The following is a 17,222-nucleotide window of genomic DNA, read 5'->3' as shown; positions in this document are numbered from 1 at the left end:
TAATACACAGCACCGCCCTGTGGTTGGAAGAGGTACTTTAGCGTGAATTTATTCCAATGAATATACAGTTGTACTTCTTTTCTGGGAGAATAGTTGATTTAGGGAAAGTAGCACTGACAGTTATTAATGTTTGAGTTGTTAAAACTGTGATGGATTGTAAAATATATTTTAGAAGGCACAAATGTACAGTATACATGTATAGTGTATTTATGTTGAATATGTAGATGGCAACAGTGCATACATTAATTCATTCAAAGACTTTTGGAGATGGCGTGAGGTTAAATATTTTACAGGAAGATATTTAGTATATTAATATAGTAAGAGTAATAAGACTATAATATTATAGTAATGTATTAAGTACTGTATATTACTTTTTTAGTCAGTTTTGAATATTGTGAAGTGATGACTTATTCATCAAGTGTATGTATGTTTTTTTTCCCTTTTTAAAAAAATATTCTACACTAGCCAATGTGTAATTATGAGTGTACGGGGTTGAAATACATTAAATTGACTGTATGTTTAAATTGAGTCACAGTGTCCTTTTATAAACTTGCTTGCAGACTTGATCCTCACAAGTAAGTTCCTGAAAAGAGACCAAGAAAAAAAATATTTATTAGCTGGACCAACCGGTACCATAAGTTATTTTTTTAATACAAAAAATGTTTCTATAGTTTTAGAAGTTTATAATTTTACATAAAACACAAAAGTATTTCCTTGTTAGCATATATCAACTAGCTAAAAAAATGGCAACCGGAACCGGAAGTTAAAAATGTTAACACAAAACACGTTTTTATCGTGTTATAATTATAGTTTTACATAAACCACAAAACGTTCTTCCTTGTTAGCTCATATCAGCTAGCTTACAAAATGGCAACTGGAACCGTAAGTTTAAAAATGTTAACACAAATCACGTTTTCATAGTGTTATAATTTAAGTTACATAACATAATTCTTTGTTAGCATATATCAGATAGTTTACGAAATGGCAACCAGAACCAGAAGTTATGATGTCATCAGTGGTTTATACGTATTCATTTTAAATTATTTTCTGCGTGGAAAATTATAATTGTAAAAAAACATAGTTTTACTTTCATGAACAGATGAATTGGATTTACATGATTTCTTATGGGAAAATGTGATTCGGTTAATGTCCGTTTAGAACAAATGAATGACACTAACCAAGGTTCCACTGTAACTCATGGAAATGCCTCATACCAAATGCAAGTGATCTCCTTCAATCCAGTGAGTCCAACCTCTGTTCTTCTTTTGTCCTCTCTGGACACACACCAGCTTGTCATGGTGCCAGCTGACCACACTCTAAAGTGAAGAAATCTATTTATTAAACTAGAATAGTCTCAATAATTCCTTTGTATTTTACCAGGCATGTACGGTTGTCCAGTCCTTTGGTCTCCTCTTGGTACTCTTCCCCAACTTTAAAAGCACATTCATAGTTTCGGAAGGTGCTGAGGGTTCTGATGGAGAAATGATCCCCGTCTTGCTTAATCACCTTCTGAGGCTTCAGCATGGCTGCCATTTTGCGGGTTGCAAAATCGATGCCTGCCAAACGAGACGGTGACACGCATCTTGCTTAAAAAGCATGAATGAAAGCGGACAGAGAAGTTTCAAGTCTTACCAAGAGCAAGCATGTATCCTTCAAAGTTGACGTTGCGGACCATGTTCCATGTCCCTGTGTAGTCCACCGCCATCTCTGGAATCTGGTGTGTCTCACAATCAAGCGTGAGGAGTGGATTTGTGCTGCTAGTTGTGTGTCAATATGGGCAGAGGTAATAGCACCCAAGGGAGGAACGTGACCTTTTACACATAATATGAACAAACAAAGCTCATCCTGTTATGCTGACTTGTATGTGGGATGGAAGTGGTCTTCTTCTGTGGTGAACTTGGAGCAAACCTGAAGGGCCTCCATCTTTAAAATGAAATCCACAGAGTGGAACATGAGCTGAAGAGGGCCGTTAAGAGTCGTTGTGAGGGTTTAGTGTAATCCAATCTTTAGTATAGTGTTGCAAGCACACACTGAGGCCATGTTCCTCTACGTGCTGGTCCTCATGGCATTTCACAGCAGCAGATGGATGCCCAGGAATCGGAGGCTCAAGTTGTATGTGCACTTCTTTTCCAATCTATTTGTCTTTGCATGTCTTTTGTTTTAAAACGTGTGTCCTTTTGCCAGCCAAATTGTAAATGTGGTGTTCACCGCCCTTGTTGTGGTCCCTCAGCTGTATGTCATTGCAAGGTATACAGCATTTTAAAGACACGTTTCCCAAAAAAAAAAAGAAAAAAAAGCTATTAACATGGTGTACATTTGCTTTAAAAGGCCCAAATCGTCAAGATACTGCAAGCAGCCTTTGGTGAACAACCTATCAGCGTCCATCGCCTTGTCTCTCATCGCGTCAGGTCAGAATGATGCAAGCAATCATTTTAAAAAAGCCACATGCTTTTTTAAAATGAAAGCTCCCCTATAATGATGTTGAAATAGTAAAGTATCCCTAGAGCTTGTTTATCCAATATCTTCCATTATTCTTATTTAAATTGTTGAAAAACACTTCTACAGTTATAAGTCACAATAATTTACAGTTCTGATTCTACGGTTATTTTAGGATTACTACACATCAATGGCATATTGGTGAAAACACATGTACCTAACCCCCCCCCCGCCCCCCAATAGGATTTTCAGTGGTCTTCACACTAGTAGAGACAGTTCCTCAGGGCTTGTGGGCGTCCTATCACGTGTTTGGATTGCTGTCGTTTGGACACGGGATGTGCACCACCATCCTGACACTGACTGCGGCCACATGCGTAAGAAACTCAACCTTTGACGCAAATGGCGCACCCAAGTCACTTCTTTTTGCACTTTTGTAGGCCAAAACCACACCTGAGCTGTATCACATGTCTGTCTTTCTAACGGCGGCTTCCATTGTCAGCACAGGTAACAAGTACACGCGAGTACAAAAAGTTTGTGTTACTTTTAGAACACATTCTTGTGTCCTTTTCAGGTGCACTTACGGTCAAAGGAGTCCTGTGGTTGACAAAAGGCAGGAACAACGAGAACCACTAAACAGAGTCCAGCTGTGCTACACGGGACATCCAATACCGCTCATATTAACATTTCACGTGCTTTCCGTGCCGCTGGCAGTCGGTAACTGAAAACCATGGGAATGAAAGCGACTTAATCCAGCTCGTGTTTTAATGCTTCACTTCAACAAAAGCAGGTGTTTTCTTGGGGCCGGCGGATGGCTTACATAGGCTTCCTGTTGGAACTGCTCACAGGAAGTTATTCAGAATGCAACACGGCTTGCGTGGATGCCAATCAAAGTACAGGTGTGACCTGAGCGAGCCGGAATGTACCGATGACAGGGGGAAGATGACATTTGTGTGAATCATAAGTCAAAGACGTAACTGAGAGCACAGACCTCCACCAAGCGTCATGGTTCCCCTCCATTTTGTCAGTCACATCAAAATAATAATCCTACACTTTTTGGATCAGTCTTATATTGTTGTATTTTTTTTCCAAGTGCTTTGACCATTTGTTGTGGAGTTTTATGCACAATGGCAAAAATGGTCCTGGATCCAGACCGTGATCTGGATCACCCCCCCAAAATTCCTGGAAAATTTCATCCAAATCCATTGTCTTCATTTGGAACACATAATGCACAAATGCTGGAAAAACATAACCTCTACCTAAGGTCAAAATGATAGCTTCGATATCTGCTAATTTAAAAAAAAACTCTCAAATGAAGTGGTTACCCGTACTGTGGTGTGTGTTGCTGGGCCGAGGTGAGCAAATCACGTGACCACGCTTCCCCCTGAGCTAAAAAGGTAAACAATCATGGCGTGGATTGTGTGGGACTTCAGAGGACACGTCGTGTGCCATTTATTAGTTTTGTTGAAGTCTTTATGTCTGCACATTGAGAACTTTTTAAAGTGATTATCTTACTCAGTATCTTTAAAATCAGTCAATCGTATTAAAAATAAACTTTGCCATGAACTGAATGTGCATTTTTCTGCATATGTAGACAAGTTCTCCCCCCAAAACGTCAAGTTAAAGCTGCAAATGACCTAACCTAAAAGAGCATCATAGTCAATGTACCAGGTTAGCGTGCCGTCAGAGGGACGGACCCCAGTGATGGGCCACTTCTTGGGGTCGTCCTTGCTGCGGCTGAGCTGGGTGATGATCTCATGTTTGCTTTTGCCCAGCACTAACAGAGCCACCTTTTGTGCGTGGTTAATGGCGCTGAGAGTGAGGCTCATGCGCTGGTGTGGCTTCACGGGGCTCTCGGTGAGGACCACGAGACTCTCCTCCCACTCGGTGGCTTTACCGCCAGGGAAGAGTGACGCCGTGTGGCCGTCACGGCCGACTCCCAGGAGTACAAAGTGGAACCTGGAGGCGTTAACCGCTTTGCTGATGTCCTCCTGGTACAGCCGTGCTGCGTCATCCTCCTCCACGCACAGACGCTGGCGGAGCTGCACCGGCATAGGGTGGATGTTGTAATAGGGTACGTGCACGTGCTGCAGCAGATGTTGGTGGAGGATGTAGAAGTTGGACTCCGGGTCAGTGAGGGGCACACAGCGCTCATCTACCATCCAAAGGTGGGTGTTCCTCCACGGGAAGGAGAAGTGGTGTAATGCCAGCCTCTGGAAGAGAGCGATGGGCGTGGCTCCGCCCGAGAGGGCGAGATGGAAAACACCACCATGAACCACGGCCTCCTCAGCCGCTTCCTGTACGTCTGCTGCCAGACGCTCCACCAGCTCCTCGGCCCAAGCAGACACCATGGTGGCATTGCGGAACTTCCCTTGCATCACTTGGAATCTGTTGGTTGAAGCACCTCCTATCTGATCCGGACCGATGATCACCACGTTGCTGGTGTAGCTGATCTCCTTCCCTTTCAGACGAACGTCCAACAGGTCTCCGTTGTCAGCACCTCCAGGGTACACGCGAGGGAAAGAGCCAGCTAAGCTCTGAAGCAGTGGTGTCCAAAAGCCCCATGACGCTAGGAGAGTCTCAGTACTAATGAAATTATTCTTGCGTCCAGCAAAGATATGAGAAATAAGTTCGGCATAAGCTTCCTGCTGCACTTTTGGGGTTTGGACAAAGTAGTCTGAAATAGGCAACCCCAGAACATTAACATCGTCTTGCTGAGTCACTTCCTTCCACTCGCCCTCCATCACAGAAGGCTTAAATAGATTCTTGGTCACGAGTACTGCTGGGTATTGAAGGCTGCCGTGGCCAAAGTAGAAAATGATCTGCTTGGGCTTGCAGTGTAGGTTGTGGCGGTCCTGCACGCAAAATATGTCATTCTTGAAAAGAACCCGTGCGTATCCCACACGTTCGTCTAACATCTTCCCCGAGAGCAGAAGAATGGGAATGCCGTCGTACTCCGCCGCATCCATGTGTGCTAACACAGCTGGAAGAGACATGTCATTGTTTTTTTTTTTTTTACAGTTTCTCTGACAGAAATCTTAAAATGTGCCATTCTGACCTGCAAACGTTGGCGTGATGCTGATGTGATCTTTAGTCATGTTGAGCTCCTGCTGAACCTCTGCTTTGTACGCTTGGTACTGGCCCATCACGGCTTGATTCTTCCCTAAGGGCAGCAGAGAGCTGAAGATCTGCAGCTTTTTCTGGAGAACGTCCTCGCTGTTGCTAAGATTGGTGGGAAGCCTCATCGTCAAGAGGGCCATGACCTCTGTCAAGTGGTTCTGGATGACATCTCTGATCACGCCATACTGGTCATAGAAGGGTATACGACCTATGAGGAAGAAAATGGCAAGCACATTTATAGCAGGAAACACAAGTAAACACGTAGCCATTATTGTCTAAATAGCTAGCAAGATGAGTCGTTAGATGAAATTCTGTGACTATGTACTTTAACATTGTGAAGCAGAGCAGTGTAGTACTAAATACTGACACTTTGGACATATTGACTGCAAGGTGTACTCACTTGCATTGCCAGCTATTTACACAATAACAATGTGTGTGTGTCGACTCATTTTCAGCAGATTGTACAAGCTCTACACGGACTTCTCTAAAGTACAGTCACACCTCGTTTAGTGCAGTTACTTGGTTCCAGACTAAAAAAATTCAGACCTCTCAGTCACTATGTGTTATTTAATAATGAGATCTGACTTTTTTGTGAGCAAAGGTTATTACTCTTTTGAACGCATATTGTTTTGATAAGCCAAACTCTTTAGTACACTGCTGATGGGGATGTCAAACTACAACTTAATGTCAAAAAATACCAACTATCCCTTAAAAATCTGGTCTCATCTTGTAGACCCAGTCTTGTGACACCCCTAGCAGTCAATGTGAAATTGTTCCTGAAAAGGATTTAGAACACATTTCTTATAGAATGTTTTTTTTTTCAGATCCAAACAACTCTGAGGTTTTAGTGTGCTCCAAATAGGATGCCATTGTTCCTTACCTTTCACATCCAGAGTCTCTTTCAACACAATTTCTATTCTTTCAATATGGTGCTTGTTCCAGATGGGATCCAGAAACTTCCTGTTTTCCATTCTGAATGGAAGTATCTTGGAAACCACCTAATGCATGTAGAAAAAAAAAGCATCCGGTCAAAAGTGAAAGGATGAAATAATGATTGTGAGACTCCAAATGGTGTCCTCACCTGTTTCCCCAGGTAGTGGTCTATCCTGTACATTTCTTCATCCTGCAAGGAGTTCCCAAGCTGAGCTGCCAGCACGTGAGCACTTCTCAGGTCATGTCCGAAAGGTTTCTCCAGAACCACACGGAGCCACGCCCCGCTGGCAGGCCGGCAGCTGACGTTAATTTTATCTGCAATATCAGCATAAGCGAATGCTGGCACTGAGAGGTAGAAGAGTCGTCCGGCTTCAGTTAGACCTTCCTCTTGGACTTGCTGTTCAATGTGTTTGGACAAGTCCTGGTAGTCCTCCACAGTCTTCAGCTGCCGATATTGCGAGAGCCTCAAAAACTGCTCCTTAAGCACGGCGCATCGCTGTTCGGATACGCCCTTCGTGCACGACACCGCCTTCACGATACTGAAGAATATCGGCGTGGCCTTTTCCGAAGGAGACTGTCCTCCGGCATAGAAGGAGAAGGTGCTTCCACTACTGACCTGGTTCAAGTAGAGCTGGAAGAAGCCCTGCCACAGGTACTTCTTGGCCAAATCACCTGTGCCCCCCACTATGACCACAGAAACATGGCCAAGGCTCTGCTTCTTCATGCTCTCCTCGCCTTGTCCTCCACGGGCACACAGTGCAAACAGAAGCAGGAGCACAGACACAAACATGCTGTGGTGTTACACCGTCCAGACCCTGGAAGAACATACAAAATTTAATTTAGAAACAGAAGTAAACCAATGTCGATGCGAACTCCGGGAGAACAGCTGAACCTACCCCAAACTTCCAAAGCCGTATGAAAATGAGCTCGGAGATGGTTAATTCGTAAAGGTCTTTGGAGAGCCACTGATCGCTGCTGTCATGAGTGCAGGAGTGATCAGAGGACGCCAGTGGGATTTGTACTGCTGCAATCTTTGTACTTTGCTCAGGGGCACTCATCCTCTCTGCTTGCCACAATAGTCCTGCTGTCGACACGAGTGGGCTGGAAAAGGTCAACAAACCTGCTGCTCATTTTGCAAGAAGACCAAGTCAACTATGAGGCAAATAGGGAAAAACTGAAAAGTGTGTGTCACACCACTCTACTGATGGGAAAATGTGTTTTTTCTCAATAGATTTAAAGGAAAACTGCACTATTTGTTGGAATTTTGCCCATCATTCCATAATTATATGAAACACAAACACACATATCTTTCTCTTCTGTGCCTTCTAAAGATATAAAAACAGGTAGAAATAGACCACTAAGAATACACGTAATGGGACGCACCTATTACAGCTATAAAGCTTTCTGCAGACAATGCTCCATTTACACAATGTGACCTGCATATTAACTAACCTACAGTGACATTGTTACTATTATTATTATTATTATTATTAACATTGCTATGCCCAAGAACTACATTACAGGCATAGTGACACCTTGCCACACCACACCGCCTAGCTCCTATACGGAAAATGTATATAGGGAAAATATATAACACATATAATCCTCAAACTTTGTTCAATCCTATCAATTGTGCAGAACTGATCAATCGAATGGTGAAGAAACTGAGCCAAAATGGACTGCACTTCTTGGCTGCAACCAGCAGAGGTGCTGTTGATTCAGCTCATTTGTGGTCTGAGGAAGTACTAGATCCATGAGCTATGTCCCTGCAAACCCGTGCGACGGGCAGCATTATTGTGTTATGGGAAAAGGAGTTTATAGTATTCAGTAAATTTTAAATAATATTGAAAAAAAACAGTAAATCAATTAATTGAGCCTTAATTTCGCCTATGGTTGCTCAAAGTCAAATGCCGGGCCCCTCCTCCACCTGCCAAGACAAAGAGATTGTATGACTGACGTTCATGTCGTTGTTCTATGGAACAAAGAGTGAAGGTAGGAGATGAAAACAGACACGTGTGCATATGGCAATATACTGACATCCCAAAACGATTGAATTCATTTTCATCTATTGTGTGATTAATTCATTTATTTATTATCCTCCCAGTGCCCATGTGACAAATCTTTAAATCTTACAGCACCTTGTGACACCCCTAATGGCGTATAATTACCCCCCCAACCAACTGCCACAATTACACAGCAGCGCCGTGTGTCTCCTTTACCTCAGAATGTTGCCAATACATCTTGACAAATGCAATTTAATGCTTTCAGACAATGCCCTGCTTGTACCTAGTAGTACTTTCTGCTCATTTGTTCCCCACACAAATTAAGGAATCCTTTCCACACATAAATCCCTAAATGGGTGTGTACTTGCTTGAAAAACACTGCGTACATTCAGGGTTTCACGAGATTTGTATCTCTTACGGTCACATGTGATGCAGGAAAAATTAAAAGGCCAATCCATCCAACTTCCAGAGCCTAACTTCAAAGCTAAATTTGTTGACTTGTTGAATGATAAATCAGCAGTTTTGGTCACGGCCTCGGAATGAAAAGCGGAAAAATTGTGGGATTTTAAACAACAGAAAAGTTTAAATAATGGTCCTTTGAGATTTAACACAAGCGCTGCACTGAAAAAAAACATCCAAAATAGAATCTTTATTAGCCTAAATATGTCCCCGAATAGTGGCTCTGACAGACACTGTGCCAACACTAGAACTCAACGCCTCAGGAAAAAATACCTGGCGCTGCCGCTAGGGGGCTGTAATTATCTTCACTATGAAATCTGATAGCGATGTGTAGCTATTGAGTCAACACCAATCATTCTGTACAAATACTATGCATTTATTAGGACTATTTCTCGAGTATTGCTGGTAACTATAAGGGTTCAATGTAATGGGACCATAATGCAATGGAGTATTACATCTAGCAGTGGTTTCCACAGTTTAAGAACCTTTGTAGGGAAATGTATATTTTCATTACGAATTATAGGACAGCCAATAGCTACTTATCTTACTGAAAAGTCGGCAACAGTGACCATGATTATTTCAGTGTCTCTCCGCACATCACTTCAAAAAATTATTCACACAAATGGGCAATTTATATTCTATAATTATCCTAATATGCATGCATTGTTGTTCGGTTCTTTTTATCCGGTTGTTTTTATATTAGTCTGCATGCTTTCTAAGGGGGTTTGTAATACTGTAGCATCATAAAGTTAAAGTGATGCTAGCAAAGTCTGCAATGGTGGTACGGTTAAGCGAACGTAGGGGCTAAAACACAGCGACCTGTACACGTTGCGTGTACTCTGCTTCCGCTAAGTCAACTATTTGGTATTTGCTGGACACGTCTAGGCAAAGTTAGACACAAAAGGCGCACAAACGTTTAACAAGTCAGCCATCATTGACATCACTCCACCTGCTAGCTGTCATGCGGCTTCACTTCCGCATCCAAGCGACACTGCCAGCAATGTAAAAAAAAAAAACACACACACCAAACATAAAAAACACAAACTTGATTAAGTACATCGTATAAGTTAAACAAACCTGCACTCTGTGTCCCATTCCGTTTTTTTCTTTGCTGAACGTCAAACAATACCGGAAGCGTTCGACTCCTGTCACGTGACACGAACCCACCAATGATGTTGCCGCGTTATAAAAAAAATAGAAGCCCGCATTTCAACGTAAAATTCCTAATTGCGTGAACACTGACGAACAAGTACTAAAAAAACAATATGAAACTTACGATGGAAGCACATTAGGTTCATGCAAAGTTTTTACAGTGAAAAATGAAATGATGCAACTTTGCCACTTTGATATTTTGCAAAGCAACACATGTAAATATGAAAGGAATTCCTCTCACGTTTGATTTATCACGTTGGCTGCCTTGCATGCTTTTAGCTCCCCAGAGCTGTAATTCAGGCTGCAGTAGCAGAGGGCAGCCATGCCTAAAGTTCCAAGTTTTAGAAAACGATTTAAATGCTGCATGATACTGGTTTGCAACTAGTACTACTACTACAACTACTACTACTACTACTGTCACATGGGGGAAGCTGAGATAATCTTACTATGTCAATGCAAACACTTGCTAGACTTTTAAATACAGCATGCACCCCCCAATGACTCCTAACATAAAAAATATCAATGGTTAAATTAGCTGAGATGTAAAAACACGCTTTACATTGTTCAGCTGTGTTGTGTCGTCACCAGCTTTGAATGAAGGAGGCCCTGCATCGCAAACAAAACAGGTGCCCTTTTGGCCAAACAATCATCCAATTGTTGTGGACCACACCGCCACTCGCCCTGCCGGTTCCTCCTTTTCCCTTTGCTGAACAGTTGGCAGCACAGCACAGCCCTTTTACCAAGACACTCGCATCCAAAGTGATGTCTGTCAACGGCTGAAAGCTTTACATCTCATTACACGTATTAGCATTTTGACTTTAGCCTCCCGACGCCGCCTTTCTTGGGCTTTTGGGAGGATGTGATGATATTTAGCGGCACACCCGGAGTTCATTGTGCAAAATACATTTCATTTTATTTCTAAAAAAACAAAACAAAACATATATATATATATATATATATATATATATATATATATATATATATATATATATATATATATATATATATATATATACTATACATTCTACTCTACACTAGAGTACAATGAAATAAAATGACCATATTCATTCATTTTCTACAGCTTATCCTCACGAGGGTTGCAGGGGTTGCTGGAACCTATCCCAGCTGTCACACCCTGGACTGATCGCCAGCCAATCACAGGACGCATATAGACAAACAACCATTCACACTCACATTCATACCTATGGACAATTTGGAGTCGCCAATTAACCTAGAATGTTTTTGGAATGTGGGAGGAAACCGGAGTACCCGGAGAAAACCCACGCATGCACAGGGAGAACATGCAAACTCCACAAAGAGATGGGATCGAACTCAGGTCTCCTAGCTGTGAGGTCTGCGCACTAACCACTAGACCACCGTGCAGCCTCAAAATGACAATATGTCATTATTTATCTTGAATAGTTGACTAGGAAAAATATATGTATTTCTCCGCAGCCTTGACTTACCACATTTATGTTCTTCCTGGCTGGTTAAGTTTGGTCAAAATTGAACTACAATGGCCCAAAGGCTACTGAGCGGCTTGTTTTCTCCGACTTTTCTTATTGTTGTATATCAACTCCAAAATTTCACAGCAAAGCGTCCGAACACGAGATGACAAACTGTAATGTCACGCTGTAAAGCCCTCCCAGGTTGGTGGCTGGCCACTGTGAAGAGTAAACAGTAAACAGGATGGTGTGTGTGTGTGTGTGTGTGTGTGTGTGTGTGTGTGTGTGTGTCGGAGTTGGTCATTAAAGAGAGAATAAACCCATGCTGAGTGTGCTAGCCCAGCTGTCACTCCTATAACTTCAGACTATAGACCACAGGGCTCAAAGCTGGAAGGCCACTGTTTGGTTGGTATGTGTGTGTATGTGTGTGTGTGTGCACGCCTCCATGTATGTGTGGTGCTGCCACACACCCCCGAGGCATTTTACTCAACCCCCTGGCTTCCTTCCTCCCCTTTGTTTAAGGCTACGAGGCAGACTCGGCCAAGCTGAGCACACAAACAAATGCATATGAATGTGTGCTGTCATCTTTACTAGTCCCCCCCTTTGCCAACATCCATTACCTTTAACATGCCTCCTCACTCGGGGAGAGAGATTTGAGTTAGTTGGGCCGTCACCCTCCCGCCTCCCCACCCCACCCATTCAACTTGCCAGACGTGGAGGATTATAAGGACCTCGGCCTGGAAGCAGTCTGAATACACAACCTGTTATTTACTAATACAATACGTCACCCGGAGCCATTAAGAAAGATTACACTGCTATTCCACTGCTTCCAACTGTCGAGTCTGTAACTTTATACAATCCATACCGTAGGAAACAGGAGGAATCTATTCCAGGGGAAACCTGTTGCTCTCGTAAAACTTTTATTGAATTTTTAAAGCAATATTTCAGTACTTTGAGTGGTTATAGAGTGTAAAAATAAGTGAACCTACAGTGCATTAACATTCTTGTCACATATAAGTGTATAAATCAGAGGTAGGGAACCTATGGCTCGGGAGCCAGGTAGGGCTCTTTTGATGACTGTATCTGGCTCTCAAGCATTTCTTACCACAATAAAAATTTATTTTTGCTAACATTTTCAAGTAAACATCACAGAAATGACTGGTATAAATAAATATTATAAACGATATATTGTTCTGCTCTTGAGCACCTCTTGTCAGACTAAAAATGTTGTGTAAAGTTACCGTAGAGAGATCATCTTTGGTGCTTACGGAAGTGATGTTTTTACATGATTGATGGCAGTTTGAAATCTTAATTTTTGCATGGCATTCTCCCCGCAAATCTGGTCCATCTATTATTCAAATATGTTCAAGTATGAAATGCCTCACTTTTTGTGTGTACTGTAAAAAGAGGTTAACAAGTGTAAGAAAAAATATATATACCGTATTTTCCGGACTATAAGTTGCACTTTTTTTCATAGGTTGGCTGTTCCTGCAACTTATAAATGAAAAAAACTGTTTATGTTACTTAAACACTAGACACCATTATTTTTTGTGTAGCTGAATAACCATTGTGTTAGCATATCTTACACCTATTCAGCCTGTTCTCTATTCTTTTATTGTTACAACTTGCCTTCCAAGATGACGTAATGTCGGTTTTGGTCAAGCAGTTTGCAAAATAAATTACCCGCAAAAAATGTGACTTATACTCCAGTGCGACATATGTATGTTTTTTCTACCTAATTATGCATTTTTGTCATTGTGCGACTTATAGTCCAGAAAATGCGGTAGTTGCTGGAAGAAGCGATGCCACGTAAAGTTAGCATAAATGTAGCATAGCGAGTTAATCCTTTGATGCTAGCTGAACTGAGGTTTTAAGTGACAACATGCTTGATGATGGTTGGAAAAATGACCTTTTCCCAAAAAATGTAGGTCAATTAAAAGTCAATTAAATAACTGTTAGAGTTCCATTAACTTCGTTAAAGAGTTTAAAGTATAATATTAGTTGAACTAGTTCCACAAATGTTATCTTTTTGCAGACTTTGTCGACAGTTGTAATGATCCATTAATTTTGATGACAGAATTCCAGCATAAAGGTGTTGTCATCTGTTAAGTATGTAGGACCGTTTGTCCTTATCAGAAGTCTTGCGTCATCCGAGTGCCATTCTGGTTTCAAGTAGTTTTACATTACAAAAAAAAGATTCCTCTCGTCTTTCTTTGGATTCTTTCCAAAAAAAGAGCTTCCTGCCTACCTGAAGTGTTCATTTCTTTGCAGCTGCTCTCAGATAAATGAGGCCAGAGATGAGAGACTGCTAATAGACTTAAGGCAGAGGGATGCGTATGAGTCATGCCAATGTTCTCCACCACATTCTCACGTTTCCCGACCTCCTTCATAAGAGGAGACACTTGTCTGAGCACGCTCTTGCTTTTGTCTTTCTCGAAACGCTACAATGCATGCCGAGTAGCCCACGTATTGCATTTGGGTAGTGGGTGCGGGGCGCTCAGAAGTGGCATTCGGACTTTTAAGACGCAAGGAGACCACACAGAAAGTAAGAAAATAAAACAGCGCAGTTAAGCATCTCACAGCCACGGCAGCCCTCTTCAACTTCCCTGAAGGACACAGATGATTAGCGGCGTTTAAGAATGAAAAGAATGCACAAAGAGAGACTTTTACGTGTAAGTGCATGGGTTGAACTTGAGCTGATGATGTCATTGTTTGTGCCTACAATTTGGTCCAAGCATAGAACAAAAATAGAACTTCTCTAATCCAAACTGGCAAAAATATATCATTTGGCCTGTCACGATAGTCAATAAATCAATTAACCGCAACATAAATACAAACTAGCTTGATCATTTTTCCGGGCTCAATATATGGATGCATGTATGCATGACAAGAGGGTTCACTCTGTGCATCACACCTGGGGGTATTAGTTCTATACCGGAATGAACTGGGTGTGTCAACCCTCTTGTCAGTCATTCGACCTCTTTGTCTCAGTGGGGAGGCGAGACGCTAGCGAGTTTCCACTCACACCATCGAATACTTCCGTCATTCATTCATTTTCTACCTCTTTTCCTCACGAGGGTTGCGGGGGTGCTGGAGCCTATCCCAGCTGTCTTCGGGCGAGAGGAGGAGTACACCCTGGACTGGTCGCCAGCCAATCACAGGGCACATATAGACAAACAACCATTCACACTCACATTCATACCTATGGACAATTTGGAGTGGCCAATTAACCTAGCATGTTTTTGGAATGTGGGAGGAAACCGGAGTACCCGGAGAAAACCCACGCATGCACGGGGAGAACATGCAAACTCCACACAGAGATGGCCGAGGGTGAAGGGTGGAATTGAACCCTGGTCTCCTAGCTGTGAGGTCTGTGTGCTAACCACTAGACCGCCGTGCCGCCCCCTTCATGCCTGTTGTATATTATATTAAAATAGCATCTGATGTCAATTTGGGCTGCACGGCTGACAAGTGGTTAGCGCGCAGACCTCACAGCTAGGAGACCAGGGTTCAATTCCACCCTCGGCCATCTCTGTGTGGAGTTTGCATGTTCTCCCCGTGCATGCGTGGGCTTTCTCCGGGTACTCCGGTTTCCTCCCACATTCCAAAAACATGCTAGGTTAATTGCCAACTCCAAATTGTCCATAGGTATGAATATGAGTGTGAATGGTTGTTTGTCTATATGTCCCCTGTGATTGGCTGGCCACCAGTCCAGGCTGTACCCCGCCTCTCGCCCGAAGACAGCTGGGATAGGCTCCAGCACCCACCGCGACCCTCGGTGGAAAAAGCGGTAGAAAATGAATGAATGAATGTCAATTTCAGCCCGTTTGTGCAATGTCATTTTGTGACAGAAATTAATTAGTTAGGTAAGTTATTGGTACGATATGCGTCTTGAGAGTGGAACATTATTGGTATCGGTTTTGAAAACAAATATATTGTGTATCTCCAGTAAACAGCAAATGTTGACTACAGCAAGTGAAGAAACGTATGAACAATTAACATGAAACGGAGAAGGTGTAGGATTAAATTATGTCCTTTTCCAGTGTAACCTGTATGCATGTTTGAAACAAATTAAGCCAATTATATCTCATGGGATTGTGCAGGTGTATCAAAGGCAAAAGGAGTTTCTGTGGATAAGAATGAAGACAAAGCAGGAACACTAAAAATGTATGAACAAAGGCGGGAATCCATCACTCCTAACAAGGTTTTTTGGGGAGGTGGGGGGTGACTAACTGTGAGAATGGCCTTAATCAGGATTTCATGTTAGCGTCCCACAAAACCTCCCTGTTGCTTTGAATAGAGGCGCAGCTCTCTGTTTGCTGATAGCACGAGAAGTGTGAGGGCAGCGGGGTCAGGGGGCGCAGGCCCGCTGAATGACGTGACGTTGCCGCTTCAGCCACTTCTGTTCACCGACCCACAAAATTCAGATCCAGCCCCCCCGCTGAGAAGCACTTTTTTTGTGCTGTCATCGCCCTCAGAAGCGGGTGACGAGCAGGCGGGTAAGGATGTGGGCTTAGGGCGGTGGGGGGCGATGCTTGGAGTGCTGCGAGGCTGCAGGACGCATGCTCTGTTAGCCCAATCAAAAGAAGACGCCTGCATTGTGTGGCGAGCGTTTGCATACTTGCGTGTTAGAGGGGGTGTTAACCTTTGACACCGTCGACTTGGCGACGACAACAGAAACCACTTCTCGCAGCCTGCGCATTAACACACGCCGAGGTAACGCCTCACGTATCAAAAGCGCCAAAAAAGGGACGAGGAGAGAAAGCGCTACTTGAGATGGAGGCTTGCATTGGAGTGCTGGTTCGCACTGGAAAACAACGTGTGCTCGCTCATTTGGAAGTGAAGGATTTCTCAGTGTGTTCACATTGTCACTCATGTGCCACTTTTCTTTCTCCACTCTGTCAGTGGAAATTGCTCAATAAGCTTCAATCTTCAACAAAAGAAATATGCGCAAGTAACAAAAACAAGGAAGTCACATTCGTCACACTAAAATGTTTCAGATCATCAAATAAATGTAAGTCAATGGCAACGCAATTGAACACAAAATGTTGAAAGAAAATGAAGGTTCTTATTTTTAAGGCAGTCAAAAATCCAAACCTACGTGTGTGAAAAAGTGATTACCCCCTTTAAAACTTAACTGAGATTAATTGAGATCTATCAGTCTGGACTCCAGCCAACCACAGTGAGAGCCATTATCCACAAACGGTGAAAACATGGAACAGTGGTGAATCTTCCCAGTAGTTGCCGGCCAACCAAAATGACCCAAAGCGATGGCTCATCTAAGAAGTCACAAAAGACCCCACAAAAAGCAAAGGTCTGTGTCCATGACTCTACTATAAGAAAGACACTGGGCAAAAACGGCCTTGATGGCAGAGTTCCAGGAGCAAAACACCTCCAGTGTGGCTGAATGACAACAATTCTGCAAAGAGGAGTAGGCCAAATTCCTCCACAGCGCAAGTTATCACAAACACTTGATTGCAGTTGTTGCTGCTAAGAGCGGCCCAAAGAGGTCTTCAGTTTAAGGGGCAATCACTACAATGCTATGTATTTTTGGATGTTTTTTCCTCGGTTAATAATAAAGTTTTCAATTAAAAACTACATTTTGTGATCAGCTGTGTTGTCATTGACTAATATTTAAATTTATTTGATGATCTGAAACATTTAAGTGTAACAAACA

General features: G+C 42.6%; 3 protein-coding genes across 5 annotated transcripts; 1 reads left to right on the top strand and 2 right to left on the bottom strand.

Annotated features, from left to right (window-relative positions):
* Window positions 1-4: 4 nt before the first annotated feature.
* On the bottom strand, window positions 5-2,149 carry rbp7b (retinol binding protein 7b, cellular). The gene is made up of 4 exons (XM_058090143.2): window positions 1,633-2,149; window positions 1,378-1,556; window positions 1,215-1,316; window positions 5-583 (listed from the first exon to the last, which is right to left on the bottom strand). Exons 1-4 carry the CDS (start codon window positions 1,703-1,705, stop codon window positions 530-532), a joined length of 408 nt encoding a protein of 135 aa, XP_057946126.2. The 5' UTR covers window positions 1,706-2,149; the 3' UTR covers window positions 5-529.
* LOC131139738 (uncharacterized) lies at window positions 809-3,535 on the top strand. 2 transcript variants are annotated; one of them, XM_078794947.1, is made up of 5 exons: window positions 809-2,112; window positions 2,185-2,247; window positions 2,329-2,408; window positions 2,680-2,810; window positions 2,874-3,535. In XM_078794947.1, exons 1-5 carry the CDS (start codon window positions 2,039-2,041, stop codon window positions 3,156-3,158), a joined length of 633 nt encoding a protein of 210 aa, XP_078651073.1. In that variant the 5' UTR covers window positions 809-2,038; the 3' UTR covers window positions 3,159-3,535. The 2 variants fall into 2 exon arrangements, 1 of the variants encoding a protein (XP_078651073.1); XR_013629504.1 differs by lacking the exons at window positions 809-2,112; window positions 2,185-2,247; window positions 2,329-2,408 and having other exon boundaries at window positions 2,567-2,810; window positions 2,874-2,940; window positions 3,008-3,140.
* Window positions 2,671-10,120, bottom strand: h6pd (hexose-6-phosphate dehydrogenase (glucose 1-dehydrogenase)). 2 transcript variants are annotated; one of them, XM_058088594.2, is made up of 6 exons: window positions 10,026-10,120; window positions 7,383-7,587; window positions 6,635-7,301; window positions 6,434-6,551; window positions 5,492-5,761; window positions 2,672-5,416 (listed from the first exon to the last, which is right to left on the bottom strand). In XM_058088594.2, exons 3-6 carry the CDS (start codon window positions 7,274-7,276, stop codon window positions 4,071-4,073), a joined length of 2,376 nt encoding a protein of 791 aa, XP_057944577.2. In that variant the 5' UTR covers window positions 7,277-7,301; window positions 7,383-7,587; window positions 10,026-10,120; the 3' UTR covers window positions 2,672-4,070. The 2 variants fall into 2 exon arrangements, with proteins under 2 accessions (XP_057944748.2, XP_057944577.2); XM_058088765.2 differs by lacking the exon at window positions 7,383-7,587 and having other exon boundaries at window positions 2,671-5,416; window positions 10,026-10,107.
* Between the last annotated feature and the right edge of the window lie 7,102 nt (window positions 10,121-17,222).

The sequence above is a fragment of the Doryrhamphus excisus genome, linkage group LG11 (genome assembly GCF_037039965.1).
Source record: "Doryrhamphus excisus strain RoL-2023G ecotype Guam linkage group LG11, RoL_Dexc_Guam_v1.1, whole genome shotgun sequence".
Classification (NCBI taxonomy): Eukaryota; Metazoa; Chordata; class Actinopteri; order Syngnathiformes; family Syngnathidae; genus Doryrhamphus; species Doryrhamphus excisus.
Note: the sequence above shows the minus strand (reverse complement) of the source record. Positions and strands in the feature narration are given on the sequence as shown.

What these genes read in the sequence shown, in the direction of transcription:
- h6pd (XM_058088594.2), bottom strand. Translation starts at nt 7,276, where the DNA reads ATGTTTGTGTCTGTGCTCCTGCTTCTGTTTGCACTGTGTGCCCGTGGA. An exon ending in AGAGACTCTGGATGTGAAAG is followed by an intron (nt 5,762 to 6,433) that starts GTAAGGAACAAT and finishes TCTTCCTCATAG; the next exon opens with GTCGTATACCCTTCTATGAC. An exon ending in CATCACGCCAACGTTTGCAG is followed by an intron (nt 5,417 to 5,491) that starts GTCAGAATGGCA and finishes TGTCTCTTCCAG; the next exon opens with CTGTGTTAGCACACATGGAT.
- rbp7b (XM_058090143.2), bottom strand. Translation starts at nt 1,705, where the DNA reads ATGGCGGTGGACTACACAGGGACATGGAACATGGTCCGCAACGTCAAC. An exon ending in TGGACAACCGTACATGCCTG is followed by an intron (nt 1,317 to 1,377) that starts GTAAAATACAAA and finishes TCTTCACTTTAG; the next exon opens with AGTGTGGTCAGCTGGCACCA. An exon ending in AAGGAGATCACTTGCATTTG is followed by an intron (nt 584 to 1,214) that starts GTATGAGGCATT and finishes GTCTCTTTTCAG; the next exon opens with GAACTTACTTGTGAGGATCA.
- LOC131139738 (XM_078794947.1), top strand. Translation starts at nt 2,039, where the DNA reads ATGTTCCTCTACGTGCTGGTCCTCATGGCATTTCACAGCAGCAGATGG. An exon ending in CTTGTCTCTCATCGCGTCAG is followed by an intron (nt 2,409 to 2,679) that starts GTCAGAATGATG and finishes GCCCCCCAATAG; the next exon opens with GATTTTCAGTGGTCTTCACA. An exon ending in CACTGACTGCGGCCACATGC is followed by an intron (nt 2,811 to 2,873) that starts GTAAGAAACTCA and finishes GCACTTTTGTAG; the next exon opens with GCCAAAACCACACCTGAGCT.